Source organism: Phascolarctos cinereus, unplaced genomic scaffold (assembly GCF_003287225.1).
Source record: "Phascolarctos cinereus isolate Bilbo 61053 unplaced genomic scaffold, phaCin_HiC Scaffold_4;HRSCAF=312, whole genome shotgun sequence".
Classification (NCBI taxonomy): Eukaryota; Metazoa; Chordata; class Mammalia; order Diprotodontia; family Phascolarctidae; genus Phascolarctos; species Phascolarctos cinereus.
The window spans coordinates 106,569,627-106,595,238 of record NW_027555847.1 but is presented as its reverse complement, the minus strand read 5'-3'; the positions used below and the strand labels follow the sequence as shown (position 1 = coordinate 106,595,238).

Sequence of the window (25,612 nt, the reverse complement as noted above, 5' to 3'; positions counted from 1 at the left end):
TAGAAAGTTAAAAACAATTTATATTGAAAACATGTAAAAATGAAAATTTATTGACCACATTTACAGAGCATTAGGAAAATAGATTTGGAGGTCAAAAAGATCTTCCGTGTTATCTAGTCCAACCTTCATTCTACAGATAAAGAAACTGTTGTCATGAGTTTCCTAGGCTTACTCAGTATAAGTATAGGGTCCAGGTCCTCGGACTAAATTCAGTGCTTTTTCTATTACACCAGGCTGCCTCCTCATTGTTTGGTTTCCTTCCAATTAAGCTATAGAGATAATTATTCAATCAGAAATTCAAGCAAGTATAATTTCCTTTTTTGCTATTACAAACTCTTCATGTGTGTCAAAATGTGTTATATTTAAATCAGTACATTTTTGTTTTGTTAGAATTAGGCAATAGCTGTATTACTGGGGAGACTGAGGCTAATTTGAGTTTGGTAGTTTTGAGCTTCAGTAGTGCCAAAGCCAAATGAATCTTTTACTAAGTCATATCACCAATATATTGAGCCCCCAGGAATTGGGAGCTACCAGCCAGCTTAAGGAAGTGTGAACCAGACCAGGTCAGAAATGGAGCAATCACCCAAGTGGGATCATGCCTGTGAGTAGCCACTGCAATTCCAGCCTGGGTAGAAGACACCCAGTTTTTGTTTTTGTATTTTGTTTGTTGTTTTTGTTTTTAAGGAAAGAAAGAAAAAAAAAGAGTCAGGCATAACCAGCTCTTTTTTGGAGACATTCCCTAAGATATATTTGCTGAATTCCCTTTCTTACAGGAAATAATTACTCATAAATCTTGGGTTTATTTTTTTATCCCTGTATTTAAGGCATTTTTGGAAAAAGGGTCGTGATTTAGCTCAGTAAAATTGAGTGCCAGTGTTCCTTTCTTTCTTCATTTATCCCTATAGGCCAGAACTTAATGTCCTATTGAATATTTGAACATCAAGTAATATTTTATTAAATTATATAGGAGGTGTTTGGTACTACAGAAGATTTGAATTCATCCTATTCAGAACTTAATATTCTGTTGAGGTAAAAATATTTGATTTGGACTTCATTGATATAATTTCAGGAACTAAAACATGCCTTCATATTATAATATCAATCAATAATTATTACTCTGTCATAAAACAGCTTGTATGTGATACTACTTAAATAGTAATTTGTATTAATTCAGAATAAAGGTAAACATTCTACAAAAACATTACGACTTAGGGGGCATTCCTATCCTATTTTAAATATATAGCACTAGTTTGTTTGTGGACAATGCATGATGCTTGTAGGTTTCCTGCCAAACAGAATTTTCAAAGTATTTCTTTTATTTTGGTTTGCTTGTACAACATCTTGAGACTTTTAGGAATTTAATAAAGCAATAATTTTCCTTCTGGGAATTTGTAAGTCCTTGCTTTTGCCCTTAAACTATGGAAGTGATTCACACCCACATAGCTCTTCCAGAAATCTGAGCTCAAACTATTTATTCTGGACTGAAGGTTGAATGGCAACTCAAGTACGACTTCAGTCAATTCTCTTCTCTTCATCTCTCTCTTTTCTTTGAAGTCCATGTTCCCATCATGTTTTCCCCACATGATTTGTATGAAGGATGACAGTATAGAATAAAGGAAGATAATAGGAAGAGCACTGAATTTGGAGGTATAAAAACTAAATTTAAGTTCTGTATTATAACCTTAGGAAAGACATTTAACCTCCCTGGGTTGCAATTACTTTGTCTGTAAATTTAAGGAGTTTAGGAAAAAATTTTGATAAGCAGGATAGCATCCATAATCCTTTCCAAGATTATTGACTTAGAGGTTATTCTGGGTGCCAAGGTACCATCCTAGTGAAGTACATCATTTTCAAACCTAGCAAAATTTCTGCTAATTCAGGGACTTGTTTGAAAAACTTTTTTGAGGAGTGTGTGGTTTTTTTTTTAATGTATCACCAGCACTTAGCACAGGGCCTGGCCCATAGTACATGCTTAATAAAGGCTAGATTGGCGAAAGAGGCTTATCACCAGTGATGGCATGATGATGATGGTAATGTGTGTGTATGTCTGTGTGCATATATTGGCCATAGTAACTCATGACATTATCTACTGTGGAATATAAAGGTTGTGATGTGTTCTGGGAGTACCCTAATCACAGATCTTTTGAAGTATTGAAGTAGGCTATTAGAGGAGTCAAAAGTATACTGAGAAATCACAAAATCACAGAATTTTAGAGTTGGAAGAGAACTCAGAGGTCATTAGCCCCATTCCCCTCACCTCCATAGCATTAAAAAGAATCATCACAACAACACAACCCACAACTTATCATCCAGCCTCTGCTTGCAGAACACTAATAAGGATTAACCTATTTCCTCTAGAGTCAGCCCGTTCTAATTTGGGATAGCTCTAATTATTAGAAAGTTTTTTCTCATCTTAAAATTGTTTCTTTTCAACTTTTATCTTTTCGCTTCTGATTCTGACTGGTAGGAGCAAATAAAATGTTTCCAGTTCTTTGATACTTGAAGATAGTTATCATTCTCCCTTCTGAGTCTTCTCTTCTCCAGGCAAAACCTCCTGTGTAACTTCATATGATCCCCCTATGATCTGGTTATAGGGCTCTTTGTCGTTGTCATCATTATCATCATTGTCATCATCATGATTTCTTTTTCCTTCCCATTTTTACACTTTGAGTTTTATTAATGTGTTTTTTAAACATTACAAGCATTTGCAGATTACTCCCACTTCATGAGAGGTCTCTTGTAACGGAGTAAAGCAGTTAAGTAAAACTAATGTACAATGACCTCTCGAATGTTCATGCAACATTTCATGTCTGGGGCATACGCACCCCTTTCTCTATTTTTAAAAATTAGCAGAACTCTAGTTTCTCTCCCTCTCATCTGTCCAATCCCATTGGGAGAAAAAGAAAAGAAAAATAAGGTTTCTCATAGAAAATACACATGGTCAAGCAATGCAAATTCTTTCAATGGCTGTACACAAATATAGATAGATGGATAGAGAGATATTTGTGTATATGTCATTCCACATCCCTAAATCCACTGCCTCTCTGTAATGGATAGTATGTTTCATCATTAGTCCTCTGGAATCATTAATGGCCTTTTTATTGATCATAGCTCTTACAGCTTTCAAAGTTGTTTGTACAGTGTTATCATTGTATGAATTGTAATTGTCCTCTTGGCTCTGCTTATTTCATTTTTCATGGTTTACAAAGTCCTTAAAATGATTCATTTTTATAATGTTGATATTAGGTATAAGTTGTTCTTATGTTTAAGAAATCTTCAGTTATTTTTATAGAAATGATAAGACTTGACAACAGACTGTATTTGTGAGTTGAGTTCAAGTAAGAAATTGAGGATGACACAGAAGTTATGAACCTTGGTGACTGGAAGTGATAGTGGTACTCCTGAGTATAATAGGAGAGTATGGAAAAAGAGAGGTTTTGAGAGACAAGATGATGAGTTCTGTTTTGGACCTGTTCAGTTTCAGATGTGTATAGGGCATCCAAATCAAAATGTTTAATAGGTAGATAATGATGTGAGCCTAGGAGTCAGGAGAGAATAAGTTAGGGCTGGATAAATGGGAATCATCTGTGTAAAGATGATAATTGAATGAAAGCTGATTAAGAACACCAAGTGAGATAATTGTGAGGGAAAAGAAAAGAGAGACCAGGACAGAGTCTTGGGGAACACCCATGCTGATATGACCTAAAAGTGGATATGACCTAAAAAGAAGGTAAAAGAGACTGAGAATGATAAGGCGTGTAGGAAGAAAACCAGGAGAAAATGGTGTGAAAACCTAAGAGGAAAGAATATCCAAAAAAAAAAGGGTGAATGAATGATAGTGTCAAAGGTTGCAGAGAAGTTAGAAGTTATTAGAATTGAGAAAAGGCCATTTGATTTGGTAATTTTAGAGAGAGCAATTTCAGTTAAATGATGAGTCTGAAGATACACTGCAAAAGGATTATAGGGGAAGTGAGAAGACAGAAAGGGGGGCACCAATTGTAGGCAGCGTTTTTAAAGGAGTTTGGCCATAAAAGGGGGGAGAGACATAGAATGATAGCTAGCAGGCATGGTTAGATTAAGTGAAGGTTTTTGAAAGGGTGCAGAAATGTGGTCTTATTTGTAGGAACCAGGAAAGCAATCAGTAGACAGAGATTGAAGATTAATGAGAGAGTGGAGTTGATGTCGCAGTCTACTTGAAGACAGAATAGAATATGATCAAAGGTGCATTTTGAGGGTTTTGCGTTGGCAAGGAGAAACATCATTTCTTCATGAGTAAGGGGAGAAGTATGAAATAGTAGGGGAAGATATCTGAATGATAATGACATGAAGAGGAAGGGGAAAGAAGGAACTTTTCGCAATTAGCCTCAGTTTTTTTCAATTAAATGTGAGGCACCACCTTTAGTTGACAAATTGAGGAGAAGGGTGCCGTGAGAGGCTTGAAGACAGATCAAAAAGTTTGGAGTAGCTTCTGTAGTGAGTCAGCAATTTGTTTAGGGACATACAAAGGCATTGCCTTGCTGCAGTGTCCTCACTGCTGTGCTAGGATGAGATGTCCAAGGAAGGCTTTAGAGAAGGAAATTTTTGTGCAGAATAAAGCTGGTTTTCCTTGTCTTTTTCTTAGTGCATTGGTTCTATGTTTACTGTTACACCTCTTAATTATTTCTGACTCTGTAGTATGATGTATATTTGTGAATTTATTTCTTAAATATATGAAAAGACTAATGACAGAAACGAGGTTCAACTTGTATCCTTTTGTGATTATTGTAATTTTTACATCATTTGATGTTATAGTTATAATGATAGGAATCTTTTATAGGGTCACTGAGGCTAAGTGATCCTAATGTCCATAAAGCATATAGGCAAAGAAAAAGTTGTAGTTTTCCATTGTTATGACCTATATTAACTATGTGTCAAGCAGTTAATGCTCACAGTCACAGCTTCTGAAGGCAGCAGATGTTGGGAGTAATTGAAGGTTTAGAATTGGTAGGGCAATAGGATAAGAGGAGAAATGCTTCATGTTTCATGAATAGTGTAGAGAATCACAAGGCAGAGGGGAAAAGGGAATAATAAGAGATGTTCTGATAGCAATTTGGGAGATCATGAGCATAAGTTGTTTTTTTTTTTTGTAGTTTAGTTTTTATTTCATAATCATAAACTTAACTCTGTTGTCTAGCCAGACTTGTGCAAGGAAAAAGGAAATGAAATCCAGAGAATTGTAGCAAGTGAGAGCATAAGGATTACAGAGTATAAGAGCAGAGGGGTTTGGGGGTTCTCTCTCCAGCTACAGAGGAATGGTTTGATGGTTAAGACAAAAAACAAAAAACTTATGAGAGTTGTCCACAGTCAGTGATGGTGATCTTCTTGCTGGTCTTGCCATCCCAAGAACCAAAACGTTCTGTGGCTTCCACAATGTTCATGCCTTCTTTCACCTGGCCAAAGACCACGTGCTTACCATCCAACCAATCAGTCTTAGCAGTACAGATGAAAAACTGGTAGCCATTTGTGTTGGGTCCAGCATTTGCCATGGACAAGATACCAGGACCAGTATGCTTCAGGATGAAGTTCTCATCAACAAATTTCTTCCCATGGATGGACTTGCCACCAGTGCCATTATGGCATGTGAACACTTGTGGCTGATGGCAAGATTGAAGATATGACCATCTGTGTGTGTAGTTGAGATGGAATGGAGGAATAGATCATGGGCATTGAGTAGATTGAGCAACTGCAAAGTGAAGCTCCCATATCACGTGAACAGGAGTTGGGGTAGAGAGTAAGACTATGAGCGAGGCACGGAACTCAATGAGAAAGTAATAAGATTTACTTCTCCCAGATAACAGCCACTCGAATCTTAATTGGGTGATAAGTTTGGATTGGGGGCAGCTAGATGGCACGGTGGATAGAGTGCCAAGCCTGGAGTCAGGAAGACTCATCTTACTGAGTTAAGATCTGGCCTCAGACCCTTATTAGCTGTGTGACACTGGGCAAGTCACTCAACTCTGCTGCAGTTTCCTCATCTGTAAAATGAGCTGAAGGAGGAAATGGCAAACCACTCCAGTATCTTTGCCAAGAAAACCCCAAATGGTGTCGCAGGTTTCACACAATTGGAAGTGACTGGATAATAACAACAAGAATTTGAATTGAATGAACTTCAAAAGAGAAGTCACTGAGTGACAGTAGTAGAAGCAGAGTCAGGAAGTGTTAATAGGAAGCAACTCCGCAGTGACTGGTGAGTTGCAGGTATAACTGAAAATACAGCTAGTACTGGATAGAGTAGCCAGAGGGAGCCAGTTCTTAGTGAGTGTGAGAGAATAGCAGTGAGAAAGGAAAGGGTTTTAGATGAAAGCAAGTTTGTTCGCTATATAGCGGGCATTCCAGAGTGCACAAGGAAGGAATGAGTAAATTTGGAGTGGGACATTGGTGGGAGGTGGGAGAGCAGGTTGAAGAAGAAGGTCAGTTGTAGGTAGAAAGTGGTATTTGTATCTCAGTGATATAGTATTACTAAAGGAATAAGATAATGAAGATGACAGATTATAGATAGAGCCATATGTCTGTTTTCTTATCTCCATAAAATCTTTTTAAAAATTATTTTATTGTGAACTGGAGAGAGAGAGAGAGAGAGAGAGAGAGAGAGAGAGAGAGAGAGAGAGAGAGAGCATTTCCATAAACATAGTGCAACACAAAAAGAAAAGTATATAAAACTATAAATTTCCCTTTTATAACCTTTTCTTTTTATAAAAATATATAGTAGATTCCATATTCTACTTTCAAAACTGTCATGCTTATTACCTTATTAAAATGTTAGCACTACGTTATCATTCAGCATCTTCCAATTGTTCAAATAAATTTACTTCTCTGTGTCTCTTGATTTGTGTTTGTATTTCACAGTTCCTTCTCAGGTCTGGCCTTTGTTTAAGAAATGACTTAAAGTCTACTATTCCATTGAAGGGGTTCCATTTTTCTCCTTTAGGATTACATCCAGCTCTACAGAATGTCATTCTTGGTTTTAAGCCTATCTTTCTTGTTTTTTTTTTTAGCATAATTTCTTTCAAGATCTCTACTGGTTTTTAGTAGAAGCTACCCAGTCTTGTGTGATCCCAACTGTCCTTGAAATACTTTCTTCAAGATTTTTGTAGAAATTTTTTTTCTTTTCAAATCTTTCCCCGACAGAAGTGGGTATGATGAGAGGCAAATATCATATACACAATAGACATAGTTGCTGTGTTGGTAAATTGTGAGAGGTCAATGGAATGATAAAAAGTGCTTTAAGAAAATGTTAGAGAGATAAGATTAATTGAGGATAGGATAGATATCATGGAAAGATTGGCATGTGAGCTACTAGGTCTTTGATGGAAGAGCAGTATTTCAACAACAACAATAAATAGCTAACATTTATGTACCACTTTAAAGTTTGTAAAGCACTTTACATATAATTTTTCATTAATTCATTCATAATAAGGGTGTTCATAATAAGAGACATAAGTTGGGAAATGCTTGATAAGGTAAAAGAACTACCATTCTACTTTGGTTGGAGTATAGAGTGAGGGAAAGGAGTAAGGAAAAGAAAGAGGTTGAAGCCAAACTAAGTAGCTTAAGTAACAGAGTAATGAATTTTTGTTTATAATATGAAATTATAGAGTCACTAAAGGTTTCTGGGCATGGAAATGATGTAATCAGACCTGATTTTTAAAAATTCCTCAGTGATTCCTAGTTCAATGTAACCTGTAGTAATGACTGTTACATACTGCTCTTCCTCATAGAAGGTTTAAATTCAATTTGAGGTAAGAAATGTTTATTAAATATCTGCTATGGATAAAGTATTACTTGGCATTGTGGAGCCAAAGGGCTTTAGATTTATGTGGAAGAAAAAATATCTACTTGTGCATTTTAGCCAAATATGTTAGAAACATTATTAAACGTGCACGTATCTGCTTGGAGAGAGAGGTTCTAACATTCAGCAGAATTAATCAACTCATTGAAAAATTCTGTAACATCTGTAATGTTCCACATTTCTTGAACTTTATAAATAAGGATTGTAGATGGCTTTTCATATCTCTTCTTTTCAGTTTTGATCAGTTTGTTGTTCTTTCCATTTATGTTGCCTTAGTCATTGTGTGTATTATGTGCATCGGTTCATGTAAGTCTTTAACCATGTGTCTTTTAGTTACTTTCCTTATATTATTCCAAATTGCTTCCGAGAATAGTTGGTCAGCACTGCCACTAATTTGTTAGTATTCCTGTTTTCACAGCCCCTTTCAGTGTTTACTATTCTGCCTCTTTTGTCATCTTTCCCAGGTTTCTGGACATAAAGTAAAACCTCTGAGTTGTTTGATTGGCATTTATCTTAATATGAATGAATTTGTGAAAAATGCTTATTAACCTATCAGTTGAGGAACTATGTTAAGAAGTAGTGATTCCAGTAAAAAGACCTCAAGGAGCTTCCATTCTAAAGGGAGAAATAACACACCTAGGACACTGTTGGTTAGGGGGGTTATTTGGTCCAGAAAGTTATAAGTAGTGAATGGGGCTGTAGGGCGGTAGATTGACACAACACACATAAGAATCATGACAGAGTCGATATGATTATGGTTCATAGTTGCAGAACTGGAACACTGGAGGCAAAAACTTTCTTATTATCCCAGTTTTGTTTTGTCTGTACAAAAGGTTTTCAGTTTTGTGAAGTCAAAAAGATTTTTTTTAACCTCTGTTCCTTGGTTGGGGTGGCTAGGTGGTACAGTGCAGGGTTTGGAGTCACAAAAGCTCATCTTTGTGAGTTCAGATCTGGCCTCGTAGACTTATTATCTTTGTGACCCTGGGAAAGTCACTTAATCTTGTTTGCCTCAGTTCCTCAGCTGTAAAATGAGCTAGAGAAAGAAATGGCAAACCACTGCAGTATATTTGCCAAGAACATCCCAAATAGAGTGATGAAGAGTCAAGCATGACTGAAACAACCGAATAAAAACAATCCCTTGGTTGGTGAAGAATTCACCCCTTAACCATAACAGTAAGAGGTATTAGATTTGGATTTGTTCTTTTCCCTTTCCCTCCTTTCCCCCATTCCTTCCTTCCTTCCTTCCTTCCTTCTTTCCTTCCTTCCTTCCTTCCTTCCTTCCTTCCTTCCTTCCTTCCTTCCTTCCTTCCTTCCTTCCTTCCTTCCTTCCTTCCTTCCTTCCTTCCTTCCTTCCTTCTCTTATTGTATAACCTTTAGTATTTGGTCACATTGTGGTATGATGTAAGTTGCCAGTTAATAAGAATTTTAAGCACCTACTATGTTCCAGGTACTGTGCTAAGCACTGGAAATACAAAGCAAGGCAAAAGACAGTCCCCACTCTTAAAGGTTCACAGTCAATAGGGGAGACAACAGAAACATATTGTACAAAAACAATATGTATATATGTGCATATATATGCTTACATATATTCATATATGTGCATAAATATATACATATGTATATATACACACATATATATATACACACAAATAATTAACAGAGAGAAAGTACTATCAGCAAAAAGGGGAATCAGGAAAGGCCTCTCATGGAAGATGTGATTTTAGCTGAGACTTGATAGAGGCCTTGAGAACCAGGAACCAGGTGTAAGGAATAGCTAATGAAAACTCTTGGGATCAGGAGATGACTTTTCTTATGTGAAGAACAGCAAGGAAGACAGTGTCACTGGATTGAAGTGAGTGGAAAGAAGTAGGGCAAAAGAATACCAGAAAGGTAAATTGGGGGCCAGTTTGTGAAGGATCTTGAATGCCCAACAGGATTTTTATTTGATCCTGGAGGTGATAGGGAGCCATAGTTTACTGAATAGTGGGTGACATCAGTTCATGCTTTAGATAGATTAATTTGACATATAAGTAGTGGATAGACTGCAGTCAGGAAGTACTTGAGACAAGGCAGAGAAACCAAAAAGCTAAAGAGGTTGCCCCATCTCAGTTTTTTGTCAGACCACTTGGCAGTGTTCATAGCAATTCTTATCAGGGAAAGGGTTCTTTCCTGTGTAGTCTATGTTTAGGGGTTTATTGGACCCTGGGTTATTAAGTTCAGTTATTTCTGATTCTTTCTTGTCTAGTCCATTCCATTGATCTACTTTTTTTTTAACAAGTAACAAAAGATTTTGATGATTACTACTCCGTAATACAAAATGCCCTCTAAATCTTACTGCAGTTTTAAGTTTAAAGCTTAGAAAAATTATTAGTTTTAATAACTTAAAACAAAAGTAAGACATTTTGGGGCACCTTGCATGCTGTGACGTCTGGAAGTATTATTCTTTTTTATTCCTACTTTATTTGATAGTTTCTGTTTTCTCATTATTATTTAAAACAGTGTATAGAAAGCTAAACTTGAAGCCAAAAAGACCTGGGTTCAAATTCTTCTGACACATAAAGGCAATATGATTGTGGGCAATTCATTTAACTGCTATGCATTCTGTATGTAAGACTATATGTTGAATAGAAAATGCTTATCTGCATTGGTAGTGGGTTTCCTCCTCTAGAGTTCCCTAAACTAATGAAATTACTGGTCTAGTCTCTATTACTATACTTATTTTAAACTTTCCTACACATTTAACATGAGGGTAACAGTTTCATTTTGAAGATTGGAAAGTGAGGTGCATTAAAGTATAGTGGACTTGAAACTACATGTTATGAACCTTAGCACATTACTCTTTCTACTAGACCAGAGGTTGGCCCACTGGCACAAGGGCCAAATCTCTCCCTGTGTTTGTACAACCTGTAAGCTAAGAATTATTTTTATATTTTAAAATATAATAAAAATATATTATAAAATGCAATAGAATGTTTATATTTTAAAAATACAATAAAATAGTTGTATTTTAAAAATACAGTAAAACGTAGGAACCATTATTAGCTGGTGAGCTGTACGGAAAAAGGTCTACTGACCCTTGTACTTGACAATTCCTTGTTAAAAACGCTCTGAACCACCCAACTCATTGTGTGCCATGTGAAGTCCTCTGACTCTAATTTATGTCTTCTTTCTCTAATAAGTATAATATTTAGTCAAAGAGCATTGATAAATTTCATTCTTGTACTCTTTTCATGTAACGACTGTCATGTTTAATAGTACCTGGACCATTCCACTGTATACACTTCACTTTCAATAACTATTTTAAATAATTGAATGTAATCCCCTTCCAAAAGCATTCCCAAAATAGTCTAGTAGAGTTTTGTATGCTCTTGAAATAAGAACTTCACAAATTTATTCAAGTGTTTACATGAGGGAGGGAAAGGAAGGAATTTGACACTGTTACTGTTACTAAGAAAAGAGAACACTATTGATAGTGTCCAACTAAGCAGTCATATTGGTATTATCATTAAAAGATGATTATTTCTTTCTAGTTACAAGTTCACATTGGGAGACAGTGCTTGAGAGTTATGTAACTGTGTGGTCAAATTTTGTAGTATTTTGAGGAAGCTAGGTGGGTAATGAATATACAGGAGTCAGGAATTCTGAGTTCAAATTTACTCTCGAATACTTCCTAACTGTGTGCTGTTGGGCATGTCACTTAAACTCTGCTTCCATTTTCTTTTCAAATCCAGTAGTTTCATGTGGAATACCTGGAAGTCCTCTATTTCATTAAAGATACATTCTTCTCCTCAATTTTTCCAGATAAATTATTCTTGGCTATAAGCCTACATTTTTGCTGTCTAGAACAGTGTGCACTAAGCTCTCTGCTTCTTTATAAAGGTAGTTGTTAAATCTTGTGTGATCTTGACTCTAACTTCTTGGTACTTGAATTCTGCCTTTCTGGTTGCTTTCAGGTTTTTTTTTTCTTTGACCTGGAAACTTTGGATTTTGACTATTATGTTTCTGAGAGTTTTCAGTTTCTTTTAGGAAGTAAATGATAGTTTCTATTTCCAATTTGTCTTCTGGTTCTAAGAAGTCTGAAAAAATTTCTTTTATGGTGTCTTGAATTATAATGTCTTTTTTTGGTTCATGGCTTGCAAAAAGTAATCCAGTGATGTTTAAAGTGTTCTCACCTTGTTTTGTTTTTCAGATCCTGTTTTGAGTTGTTTTTGCTATAAGAGAGCTTACATTTTCTTCTATTTTTTAGTTAATTGACATTGTTTTAACATTTCTTGCTGTGTCATGGAGTCATTAGCTTTTGTTTGCTCCATTCTGGTTTTTAGGGTGTTTTGTTGTTTGATCAAAGTTTTATGCCTCTTTTTTTCTCTCCAAGCTATTAATAACCCCTTCAAATTCTTTCTTGCATAGCTCTCATTTCTTTTCATTTTTTCCACTTGTGCTCTTATTTCTTGTATAAAAACATTTTAAACTCTTGTTTAAGCTTTTGTTTCATTATTTCCAGGATTTCTATTTAAATTTGTGTTCAATGTGTGTTTTTCTTTAAAGCTTTGCTTGTTGATGTTTTGGAGTCATTTTCTTCTTCTCGATTTATGTTGTGAGCTTCCCTATCACCATAATAGATTTTAAATGTTATATTCATTTTTGTTTGTTCACTCATTTTCCCAGTGTTTTTCCTGACTGTACTTTGTGTTGGGACCAGGCTCTGTGCACTTCTGTCAGGAGTATCTGGGTTAGTCCTTCTGCTGTTTTTTGGGAGGTATCAAGGGTTGAGTTATTCCACGACCTCAGGAACAGCTCAGGTTGCAGAACTGCAAGCTTTCAGTGGTGATAAAGTGATCTGACACTGGGCAAGTTTAATTGCTGCTAAGTGATCAGAACTCTGCAAATTCTTGACCTGGTTTTGCGTTTGAGCAAGAGATCTGTGGATTTCCTTCTTTGGAGTTTCAAGAGACTGCTGTTGTACTTAGCCCCTGTCAGCCTCTTGAAAAGTTCTGCTTGTTCAGAGTGACAGAAGTGCAGGGTCCTCTTTGGTCTGAGATCTCTGCCCTGGTCATTCCCCTACAGGCTTCAGTCATCCCTGACCTGGAAATGGGTAGTGACTGACAAAGCTGCCAGTTGTCGCATGTTGCTTTACTCTGCCTGAGTTGTCTATGCCCTGGAATTGGTCTGGTCCCTTTTCTTGCCTCTGCTGTCTTTTAGTTCTTGAGTGCTGATGTGCTCTTCAGGCTTTTCTACTGGTCAGACCTCATGCCCAGTGTCCACAGACCTAGCTTCACATTATACTGGCCAAGGCTGGAAAAACGATTCCCTCTGACTTTTTCTTGGATTTCCTGATCAGGATTCAGTCTAGTACATTTTTTAGATCTATTTGGAGGAGTATTGTGGAGTGGGAACTTGCTGTACTTTGTTCTATTACTTTGCCATTTTGTCTCTGCCTCTTCCAAGACATCTAATCTCAATATCTAAAACTGAACTCATTGTCTTCCTCTCTAAACCCTCCCTCTTACAGACTTTACTGTTTCTGTCAAAAACACCATTATATTTTCCAGTTTCTCTGGTTCATAATCTTGGCATTATTTTACATAGCTAATGAGTTTCCAGCTCTTGATAACTCTGTGACTTTGCACTGGCCTTTTCCCATTCTTGTCATGAACTTTTTCTTTACTTCCACTTCATAGAGATCTTCTCTCTTTTAAAGGCAGCTCAGGCCACTCCTACATTAAGCCCTTGCTAATCTCTTTAACTGTTAGTGCCTTCTTCGCAAACTACCTTGTATTTAACTACTTTGTGTATATTTGTATTTATTAACTTTACAGTTATACTGCATGTATTTTTATGTCTACTTGTCTCTTTCCTTAGAGTATAATTATAATGAGTAGATTGTTTCATTCTATGTATCTCTTGTACCTAGCACAGTGCCTGGCAACTAGTAGGCACTTAATAAGTACTTGCTAATTGATGGATTTCATTTGTAGAGGAAAACTACCCATGTCTAATTTTCTAGTTTACAACAGTCTAGACTTTAATCTGTAGATTAAAGAATTGGGCTAATGTGTTTCCAACAAGGAAGAATATTGGATCAAGGTCTCTTGTACTGACAAATTCTTAAGACAAATTAGAAAAATTTTCTATAACATAACTAATTATGTCATGGTTCTAATTCAAACAGTTTAACAATTTTAAATAGCAAATTCTTATACTGTTTAAAACATGGTGGATGACTTAATTACCAACCAAATGTGTTAAGTAACAAACCAGTTCTATTAACCTGATGAGAACACTTCTCATTCTTCTACTTAAGTTAGTTAAATAAAAGTGCATTTATAGTTATTTAATAAGTTGTTTTAAATTGCAACTTGGTTATACTGTTTTTATTTGAAACATAATATTAATATCTTTAACCATACTTTTGTGTTTACTTCTTTGTGTTCTGTAGATCCAAGAAAATGATGAGCTAAGAGATGCCCATGAAAAACGCAAAGAAAGGCTGCAGATGTTACAGACCAACTACAGAGCAGTAAAAGAGCAATTAAAACAGTTGGAAGAAAAGTATAGCAAGTGAGTTACGTAGCTCATAAAAAATACCTTCCTTGAATATTAAATGGAATACAACAGCATTTTAAGTGTTCTTAGTGGATTTTGTAAAATTATTTGATAGATTTTTTTTCATATGAATCTAAGTAGATATGGAGCATGACAAAGTACATATGCTCACTTTAGTATTTTCAAATTGTATGATGATGCTTAACAACTGGAAATTATTTATTTTACCTTTTAGTATCTCTGTAGATAGGTTTAACTAGAATATATTATTTTAAATTAATAACATATTACATATGATTGAATATTTAGTTTTATAACAATACCTGTTAGGGACAAAATTAAAATTCAGAACTTTAAAATATGAAGACAAGAGGCATATGTGATGTAAGACTTACAGTCAACAGTTTAAAATTTTGTTTTACATAGTATGTGTTGAAAATCTTAACAATCTATTGGTTTGTTCTATAGCTATCTGAATGAATTGGTGCTCTCAGTTCAATTTCTGTGAACAGGTGTTCAGATCTCAGTTAGTCGTAAGTGGCTCCCTTGTTAACAGTATCAACAGAGGGCAAAGGACTGAATGAGCACAGAAAATGTACTATAGTCTCTTCTTTGGCAAGAGATCCTTCAGGGCAGTGTTAATGGTGCATATTGTTTGTTTGTATGTAGAAGTAACATTTCTAAATTGGCCAGTGCAGCACTTTTCCAAATTATAAACCAAGAGTTGATTTTTATCTCTTGAAAACTGAGATTCAAATGGAAATTTTCATTGTCTATTGTTAAAGTTGGATCATTGATAGAGAAAATTCTTCTGATTATGCTACTTTTTAATGATTTCTCCTGGTGGATAAAAAAAATTATCAAATTTACCTGAATAAAAACAAAGTGTAAAATAACTGTAGATTCTACTACTCTAAGCACCTAACTTTTCAAAGCCCTGATAATGTAACGGCTCACTTTCCAATATGAATACCTAACAGCTTGCTTTTAAGACTGGGCATTTATACCACTTACAGATTTGTTGGCAACATATGCTGGATTAGTTGATGGCTTATAACCTTTCTTGGAGACTGTGACATCCCTACAATGTACATTTTCTCTACTGGCAGAATTTGAGAGATAGACCCAGTACTGCCATATGTCATATTAAGAGCTCTGCTTTCACACCAGCAGTCCAGCTTTATGAAATTATTTTAGATCTTTAATTTAAACATACCAGGTTTTTGAAGTACTATCCAATCAAAACTGAATTCATATTACCTTTTAGGAATATATCTGATGGATTTTTAAAGTTCAAAGATGTATGAGTTTTTCTAGATTTTAAACTTTAGAAAAATAATAAAACATCTTGATTATGAAATAGGACTGACAGAAACAAACAAATGAAGAGAGGAGAGTCCCAGCAGCTCCTACAAGAAAATTCTAATGCTCTGTGGAACGAGCTGACATATTTCAAAAGGGAGCACCAGAAGTTATTGATTGAAAAGTGAGTTTTCTTTTTTCAACAATATGTACATGGAGAAACATTTGGGGAGGTTTTTATGTGGCTTGAAGGCCACTAGAGAGAGTCCTTATGTAATTTGAAGATTATACCGTCTTTTTACCAAGAAAAAAGAAAAGAAAAAAAAACACTGGCTTTTTTCATAATGCAGTGACAAGTTGTACGTTTGCTACTACTAACAGAAACTGTATAACATGATCTAGGGATTGTGTTAATTAATGTGGCTCTCATCTGTTGGAGATGTCGCTCTTCATTAGCCTGTATTTTACACACTGCCGTGCTTCATTTTTGGAATGAGGTGGTGAGGGGATAACCTAGCCAGCCATCCTTGTTTGATCTCCTTGATACATACGCAATGCAGAATGCCTCAGCTCTCTTGGTTCCCTGCCCTGTCCTGCTAATCCCAGCTGAGCTCATTATGGTGTAGCCTTGCTGCTACTCTTGGAGCCAGAGCTGTCCAAGCTAATTACTGGTAGCAGCAGAGCTGCCTGTTAAGGGTCTGGTGTGGATCTGCTAACATGGTCCTTGGTAGTGACCTGAAGAAGACGCGAGGGAGTTGCTTTCTTTCTTGCTGTGCATTGCCTGTCCTTTGGGCTTAATGCTGATCCCTTCACACAGCTCTTTTAGATACAGTAAGTACAAAACTTGGTGAAGGCAGCTCATATTTTAGAAAACATACAGTTTGCTTCTTTGATCTTATAATTCACATATTATTATACTCAGTCTGTCAATGAAAGAAAACTTTCTTTTCTTGTAGACAAAAGGAAATTAGCCCAGTATAATTAGCCTTTTGCTGCTATTTAACTGTTTCTTTACCTTACAGTAATTTTAGCCATCAGAATATCAAGTTTTTATGGAAGATTGTGAATTTCATAGGTAGCTAGTCTAAGAATTGGCAACAGGTGTAGCACTGAGCATCAGAGTTTATTGAATTTTCTTAGCAAATTATACATTATTGCATCATTTTATGGCACTAAGCTCTTTACATAATACAAATAAAACTAAATTATAAGCTGTTTCACAAAATTGTAAGTTCTTTTAGAGAAAAGACCATGTTAAACTTGAACTGTGAACTCTAAGGTGTTGAATATTGTGCAGCATATTCTGTGGATTCTCAATAAATATTTAATGCTGGTAATGGAATATCTGTCTTTGAAACTTTTCATAAATTTATTCATTCAAACATTTCTTGAGCTTCTCTCTACATGGCAGTATGCTAGGTACTTTGGGGAATAGAAAGATGAATAAGACACAGTCCTTGTCAATAAGAAGCTTATATTCTAGTAAGGATAATGGATATACTCCAGTGCAAAGGAGAAAAAGAAAGTGCAATAAGAGAGTTAAAGTGTTATGGCTATTCAGGGAAAGAAGAAGATAATTTTAGGGTAGAAAAATCAAGAAATACTTCATGGAGAAAGTGACATTGAACCTGATTCTTGAAAGATGGGCAATTCATTGAATTCCACAAGCATTTATTAAGCAACTTCCTTGTGCCAGGACTGTGACAGGCTGCAGGGATACAGAGACAAATATAAAACAGCCACTGACCTCAGGGACATAACATTACACTGAGGAAGGGAACAACATCTATGTTGATAAGCAAATTAAAACATAGACAAAATAGATACCAAGTAAGTGGAGGAGTACTAATAACTAGGAGAATTAAGAAAGTCCTCTTGCAGAAGATGAACTTGAGCTTAGCCTTGAAGAGAATGAAGGGTTTCAAGAGGCAGAAGTGAGGAGAGTATTCTAGGAAAGAGGGGCAGCCTATTTAAAGTCAAAGCGGTAGGAAAAGAAATACATGTATAGAGATCAGTAAGTTGTCCATTTGACTGAAAGGTAGCATGTGTAAAGGGGACTATATGTAATCAGCCCAGAAAAAAAAGAGGCCAGACTGTGAAAGGCTTTAAATTCCAAACTGGATGTTACATTTTCTCATAAGGGCAGTAGGTAACTATTAGACCTTGGAAAGGGGAGTGATTATGTTTAGACCATACTGCTTTAAGAATATAATTTGGTAGCTATGTGAATATGGATTCAGAAGAATGCAGGCTAAATGCAAGGAGATAAATTAAGAGAGTATAACTGCAGTACAGGTAAGAGGTGATATGGGCTTGAATTATGGTGGCTTTGGTATGGTTGGAAAAAAGGAGAAATATGCAGGAAATGTAGAGGTAGAATCAACAAGAACAGGCAATTGGCTGAATATGGGATTGGTAGAAGAGATTAAAGAATTGTGGATGACTCCTTGCTTATCTGTTTTCATATCTGGAAGAAAGACTATGTCCTCAACAGAAATAGAGAAATGGTCACAGACAAATCTATCAGATATGTTATTCATGTGTTAGATACTCTGGGTACTGTTTTTTAAAACACACCTGTTCCAGCAAAGTCTCTTTTGATTTAATTTCTGCTTCTTAGAAATCTGACAGGAACTTCATGTAAGAAGCCAGAGGTGTCGCTGTCTCTTTTTAAGCCCAAAGTAAGATAAAAATAAAGAGTTTTTACATACGTGAAGTTTTAAAATGCTTCAGGCATGACATCTATGAAAAGTGATTAGATGAACAGCACTCAAGTTGCTACATTAAACTGCTTTTTTCACCTGAGTTTCTTCTGTTTCCATTTCACATCTGCTTTATCTCTGCCTGTTAGTAAAGGATGTAAAGTAAATTGTGCTTACTGTCAAAATGTTGATGATCTCTTGCCCTAACTAATTAATATTGCTGATGAATCTTGAGGTCTACAAAATGATTTTACCTAAAAAATTATCATCTTTAAATATTTTATGTCTTTTTTTGTAAACGGTTTGGTAATTTTTCTTGATTTAGTGTAGTTTAAAAGGACATAGTGAACAGTTACTTAGCTAGTGTAGCTTTTGTGGACGCTATGTTATTAAAAATATATTTTGCATCGTTTTAAAACTAGAGTGGAAGTTTAATAAGGAGTACTTTGTTAGTTGTCATTAAGAGCAACTTCCACTTGGAAACTATAAACTCTTTAAGAGATTCAGTTCCAAAGGTCTGAAGCCTTTTATAAATTATCAAAGGGTAATATTACAACAGGCATACTTACAAAACAGGATACATATGGGATATAAATGATTCTTAAATCATAATATTTTTAGAGGTTTCAAACTATTTTAAATACAGCTTTGTGTTTTTAATATCTTAACTACATTTAGATGAATTTCTAAACAGTTTTATCTAGATCTGATTTTCATACATTATTTTTCTTTCATTGACTTGATATCATTATTTCAGAAATATATTTAAAGGGTTGCTGCCCTCTTGCCAATTACCTGTCATTATTTACACCAAACTGTTCTGTTATCGTACCTACCGTCTATTTATATTGCTGTATGTGGCAGGTCATGTGCTTAATTGTGGCATCTAGTAGACTTAAGCATTTGCATATAGCAAAGAGCATTATTGTGCAAACCGAAACATCTCTTTGTTTTTCCCTTTTCCCTAAGTTCATATCTAACTGTACAACAGGCATTGTGGGCCAGGCCTAACCTTGGCCAGTTCAGTGATTCAAGGGTTAAAATGCAAGAAAATACTCATGGATCAAAAAATACAATAAAACCAAAAGATAAAAGAACAGAGCTTCTAAATTAAAAAGATAAAAAATTTTACTCCATTTTGCCTCCTCACGGACCATACACTTTGATCAGGATCTCTTCCCTTTAGAAAGTCAGAGGTTAGGTATATTCTCTGATAGATTTACATTCCAGGCTAGATCTTTTATAATTGGGGCCACAGAACGAGGTTGAGGGACTACTTCTTTAAAGAACCAGTCTGGTTCACCTGCTACTCTAGCCACTGCTAGAGTATAGAGGGCAATGGACTGGGCTAACTTATATGTTCTTTTTTGTTATTTTGTTTTAAAAATATTTACTTTAGTTTTTATGTCACCTGCATTTACTTCCATCCCCCTCCTAGAGAGCCTTCCCTTATAATAAAAAATAAAAAAGAGGGGGAAAAAAGTACAGCAGAACTAACACAACGAAAAAGTCTCACTTTTTATGTACAGTTCCATTCCCCTAAGTGTCCCCCTTCCCCTCTCCCACCTCTATAAAGCAGTAGAAGGGAGTGAAGAAAGGAACATTTTTATATCTGTTCCTTGGATCTTAGCTTGGCCATTATAATTTCACAGTATTCGGTTTCAAATATTTTGTTGTTCTTTCAATTTACATTAATGTAGTCATTGTGTATCTTGTTTCCATGATTCTACTTATTGCACTGTACATCAGTTCATATGTCTTCCTGTTCTTTTTTGAATTATTTATGTTCATTGTTCCTTTTAGCATAGTAATGTTCTATTTCACTCATGTACCATAGTTTGTTTAGCCGTTCCCAAATCCATGGGCATCTACTTTGTTTCCAGTTCTTTGTTATTACAAATAGTGCTGTTATAAATTTTTTGTTTATAATTTTTATTATTGACTTCCTTGGGGCTAATGACTAGCATTGGGATATCTGGATCAAAGGCATTGGCATTTTAATTACTTTCTTTGCATAACAAATTGCTTTGTGGAATGGTTAGATCAAACAGCTCCACCAGCCTTGTGCCTGTTTTTCTACAACCACTCCATCATTGACTATTCCTCTCCTTTGTCATCTTTGCCAATTTTCTGGTAGTGAGATGAAATTTCAGAGTTCTTTTGATTTGTATTTCTCTTATTATTAAGTGTTTGTATATACCTGTTTGAATATGAAATTACCTGTAATATGAATATGAAGCAGCTGGGAATAATAGAGAGTTTAAAGCCAGGAAAATGTGGATTCAAATCCTATCTTAGAAACACACTTGCTGGGTGATCCTGGGCAACTGACTTCTTACTTCTCTAGGAAACCAAGGCTATTAATTGTGCAGATGCTGACCTGAATTGATAGAATTTACTTATGCAGGAATTTCATATACCATTGAAATTGCAGATTCTGTTCCTGTTATCTTTCTTAGTTTCCATATCTACATATTATCTCCCCCGTTAGAATGTAAACTTCTTGAGAAGGCAATGTTTTCACTTTTCCTCTGTATCCTGGGTATTTAGCATAGTGCCTGGCATATAGTAAACCCTTAAGAAGTGCTTGTTGATTGTATATTGGTTAGCTGATTGGAATAATGTTTCTTATGAGTATTGATATTTTAAAGCTCTTTGGAGAAACATTTATTCGTATCCATTGGCTACTGTTCTATTGAGAAATGGTTTTTGGTCATGTATAAATATAATTATTAGTTGTTTATACTTCTTGGGAATCAGATCATTATCTGAATCTCAGATTTCTTAAATTGGCTGATTTGGTCCTACTACCTTTTCTCTCAAAGTCCTTGCATTATTTGAGGACAATATTCCCAGTTAAGGATATTCTTTTTTGGGGGGAGGAGGGGGATAAGGGCAGGCGTTTAGGGTTAAGTGACTTGCCCAGGGTCACACAACTAGTAAGTTTCTGAGTCCAGATTTGAACTCAGGTCCTCCTGACTCCAGGGAAATATCCACTGTGCCACCTAACTGCCACATTCTTTTTAATTTTTTTTTCTTCAACTGTCTTATGACTTAGCTGAGAACTTTAGTGCTAACTCTTTGATTTTCTTACTCTAGCCAGAGCTGCCTTCTCACTCCTTCCTGTATCTTCCTTCAAAGTTCTAGTCATTTCCAAATCATCACATATTTTTTCTCTTGAAATACTAACTTGGTAAATTCTTATTCTCTACTTTTCTAAAATGGAAGACCACAATTAGTTTTAGATAGACATACAATAGGACATTTTGAGGGAAAAATGATTTTGAATCTCAGTCTCTGTACAGTATTTTAAAAAATGTAGCCAAGGTATATGACCTTACCCAAGAGAATGGTACTATTTTATCTGTCATGATATGCTAAATTTACCAATGGGATATAGATAAAAATATGGGATACATTTTTTATTTTCTGTAACATTGAGCTAGGAAGAAGATATTGGGGTAGGGGAATTATTTAAACATTAGCAAGGATCCCTTCTTTGGTAACTTTAGTTATACCTTGCTTTTAGCTTGTACAATTTTATGTTAAATATATTGTCATTTGTCTATTTATTTGTTTCTTATAGCAATAACTGCTATCCATACTTATAGCCAAGGGTCAGTTTCTATTTAACAGTACTGATTTTCAGAATATTTAATACTGGTCTTTTAAATTACTTTAAGTTGAAACATAAGAAATGTAGTATAATCCTAGATATGTTGTATCAATTATGATAGAATCTATTTATAACTGTAAGGTTTTTTTTACTATAGTAATTGCAGTTTGTACATCATGAAATAAATCATTAAAAACATTGCTCTACATTGCTACGAATAAACTTTGTATTTATCAGATATAAAATTGACCCTTTTAAATTAGCTGAAGCTTATGCAACAACATCTGCTGCTGAAGATAAAGAAATAAATTCTATGAACCATTGGACAAGATCCTTCAAATAAGTCAACATATACTTTTGTATTCATTAATTTTAATGGTGGCATTAAGGAAGATTGTAAAATGTATGTTGGAAAATATAGTTCAGGCTTAAAAAATGAAGGAGAAGAAAGGCAGATGGGCTACTCAGAAGCCTCATTTACTACCTGGCTACTCTCTTGGCCTTCATGATCTCCAGAAACTCATCATACTGACATCAACTCTATAACTCAGACCTCCTCAAATAATTTTCCAACCCTGCTGCTGGGCTTCATCATATTATATTTATTATAATTTATTATATATAAATATTTAATTATATTATATGATTTATAATTATATAATTATATTATATATTTATTATTTATATATTTATTATATTAGCTTGGCCTACCCATGAGCAACTGATGTTTTTCCAGTTATTTAGACTGACTTTATTTGTGTAAAAAATGTTTTGTAATTGTGTTCATATAGTTCCTGGGTTTGTTTTGGCAGGTAGACTCCTAAATATTTTATAATGTCTATAGTAACTTTAAATGCAATTTCTCTTTCTCTCTCTTGTTGTTGGGCTTTGTTGGTAATGTGTAGAAATGCCAGTGATTTATGTGGGTTTATTTTATAGCCTGCAACTTTGCTAAAGTTATTATTTCAAGTAGCTTTTTACTTGATTCTCTAGGATTCTCTAAGTATATCATGTCATTTGCAAAGAGTGATGGCTTTGTTTCTTCTTTGCGTATTCTAATACCTTCAGTTTCTTTTTCTTCTCTTATTGCTAAAGTTAACGTTTCCAGTACCATATTGAGCAACAGTGGTGATAATGGATATCCTTGTTTCACCCCCAATCTTATTGGGAATACTTTTAGCTTGTCCCCCTTACATGTGATGCTTGCTGAAGGTTTTAGGTAGATGCTATCTATTATTTTAAGGAAGACTCTATTTATTCCTATGCTCTCTAGTGTTTTTAATAGGAATGGGTGTTGTATTTTGTCAAAAGTTTTTTCTGCATCTATTGAGATGATCATGTGGTTTCTGTTAGTTTTGGTGTTGATACGATCAATTATGCTGATAGTTTTCCTAATATTGGACCAGCCCTGCATACCTGGTATAAATCCTATCTGGTCGTAGTGTATTATTCTTGTGATAAGTTGCTGTAATCTATTTACTAATGTTTTGTTTAACATTTTTGCATCTATATTCATTAGGGAAATTGGTCTGTAATTTTCTTTCTCTGTTTTGACTCTTCCCAGTTTAGGTATCAGCACCATATTTGTATCATAAAAAGAATTTGGTAAAATTTCTTCTTCGCCTGTTTTCCCAAATAGTCTGTATAATATTGGAATTAATTGTTCTTTAAATGTTTGAAAGAACTCACTTGAAAATCCATCTGGTCCTAGAGATTTTTTCCTAGGGAGTTCATCAATGGCTTGTTCAATTTCTTTTTCTGAGATGGGGTTATTTAAGTATTTTTACTTCCTCTTCTGTTAATTTGGGCAATTTATATTTTTGTAAATATTCATCCATTTCACTAAGATTGTCAAATTTGCTGGCATACAGTTGGGCAAAATAGTCCCTAATTATTGTTTTAATTTCCTCTTCCTTGGTCATGGATTGAACCTTTTCACTTTTGATACTGGTAATTTGTTTTTTCTTCTTTTTTTAAATTAAATTGACCAAAGGTTTATCTATTTTATTGTTTTTTTCATAAAACCAGCTCTTAGTTATATTTATTAGTTCAGTAGTTTTCTTAATTTCAATTTTATTTATCTCTCCTTTGGTTTTCAACATTTCTAATTTGGTATTTAACTGAGGATTTTTAATTTGTTCTTTTTCTGGTTTTTGTAGTTGTATGCCCAATTAATTGATCTTTGCTTTATTTTATTCATGTAAGCATTTAGAGATACAAAACTTCCCTTAAGAACTGCTTTCACTGTATCCCATAAGTTTTAGTATGTTGTCTCATTATTGTCATTCTCTTGAATGAAGTGATTGATTGTTTCTGTGATTTGTTGTTTGACCCAGTCATTTTTTTTTGGATTAGATTTTTTAGTTTCCAATTATTTTTTAGTCTATCTTTCCATGGCCCTTTTTTATTGCATCATGATATGAAAAGGATCCATTTAATATTTCTGCCTTTCTCCAATGAATCATGAGGTTTTTATGCCCTAGTATGTGGTCAATTTTTGTGTATGTGCCATGTACTGCCGAGAAAAAAGTATATTCTTTTCTATCCCCGTTCAGTTTTCTCCAGAGATCTACCATATCTAACATTTCTAAAATTCTATTCACCTCTTTAACTTCTTTCTTGTTTATTTTGTGGTTATATTTATCTAGTTCATGGAGGGTGAGGTTGAGGTCCTCCACTAGTATGGTTTTGCTGTCTATTTCTTCCTGTAACTCCCTGAACTTCTCCTCTAAGAATTTTGATGCTATACCACTTGGTGCATATATGTTCACTAATGATATTACTTTATTGTCTATGGTGGCTTTTAGCAGGATGTAGTTTCCTTCCTTATCTGTTTTGATAAAATCTATTTTTGCTTTTGCTTTGTCTGAGATCAGGATTGCTACCCCTGCTTTTTTCACTTCAGCTGAAACATAAAATACTCTGCTTCAGCCCTTTACCTTTACCCTGTGTGTGTCCCTCTATTTCAAATGTGTTTCCTGTAAACAACATATTGTAGGATTATGTTTTTTAATCCATTCTGCAATCTGCTTCTGTTTCATGGGAGAGTTTATCCCATTCACATTCACATTTATAATTACTATCTTTGTCTTCCTCTCCAGCCTGTTTCCCCCGTTTATGCTTTTTTCTTTCTCCTTTCTCCCTTTCCATCCTCACTAGTGTTTTGCTTCCCCCCTATTAGCCCTCTCCCTTTTCTTCCACTTTACCCTTAGTATTTTTCCCTGCTTTCTGTACCCCCTCCATTTTCTTTCCCCTTTTCCCTCCTGCTGCCTATAGGGCAGGTTAGAGTTCTTTACCTAACTGATTATGTTATTACTTCCTTGAGCCAAATCCACTGAGAGTAAGGTTCAAACAATGTTCATCTCCTTCCTTTCTTTCCCTCTACTGTAATAGGTTTTTGTGCCTTTTCATGTAACATAATTCAGCCTTGTCTGCCTCCTCCTTTCCTTTTCTCTCAATACATTTTATTAGATCAGATTAATCCACTTAGTTGGATCAATTTAACCCACTTGATTAAATTTTTTATCATTACATCAATTCAATTTATATCCACCCCCTTTATGTATACCCATTTAACATGGTGTAATAATAATACAGTTCTCAAGAGTTACAAATATCATC

The 25,612-nt window shown here is 34.9% G+C and overlaps 1 protein-coding gene across 1 annotated transcript in view; it reads left to right on the top strand.

Moving 5' to 3' along the window:
• The window catches only part of CNTLN (centlein), a 471,389-nt gene that overhangs the window by 239,663 nt on the left and 206,114 nt on the right, over positions 1–25,612 (top strand). The window contains 2 exon segments of the mRNA XM_078152483.1: positions 14,265–14,386; positions 15,735–15,857. Coding sequence (XP_078008609.1) covers positions 14,265–14,386; positions 15,735–15,857 — 245 coding nt within the window.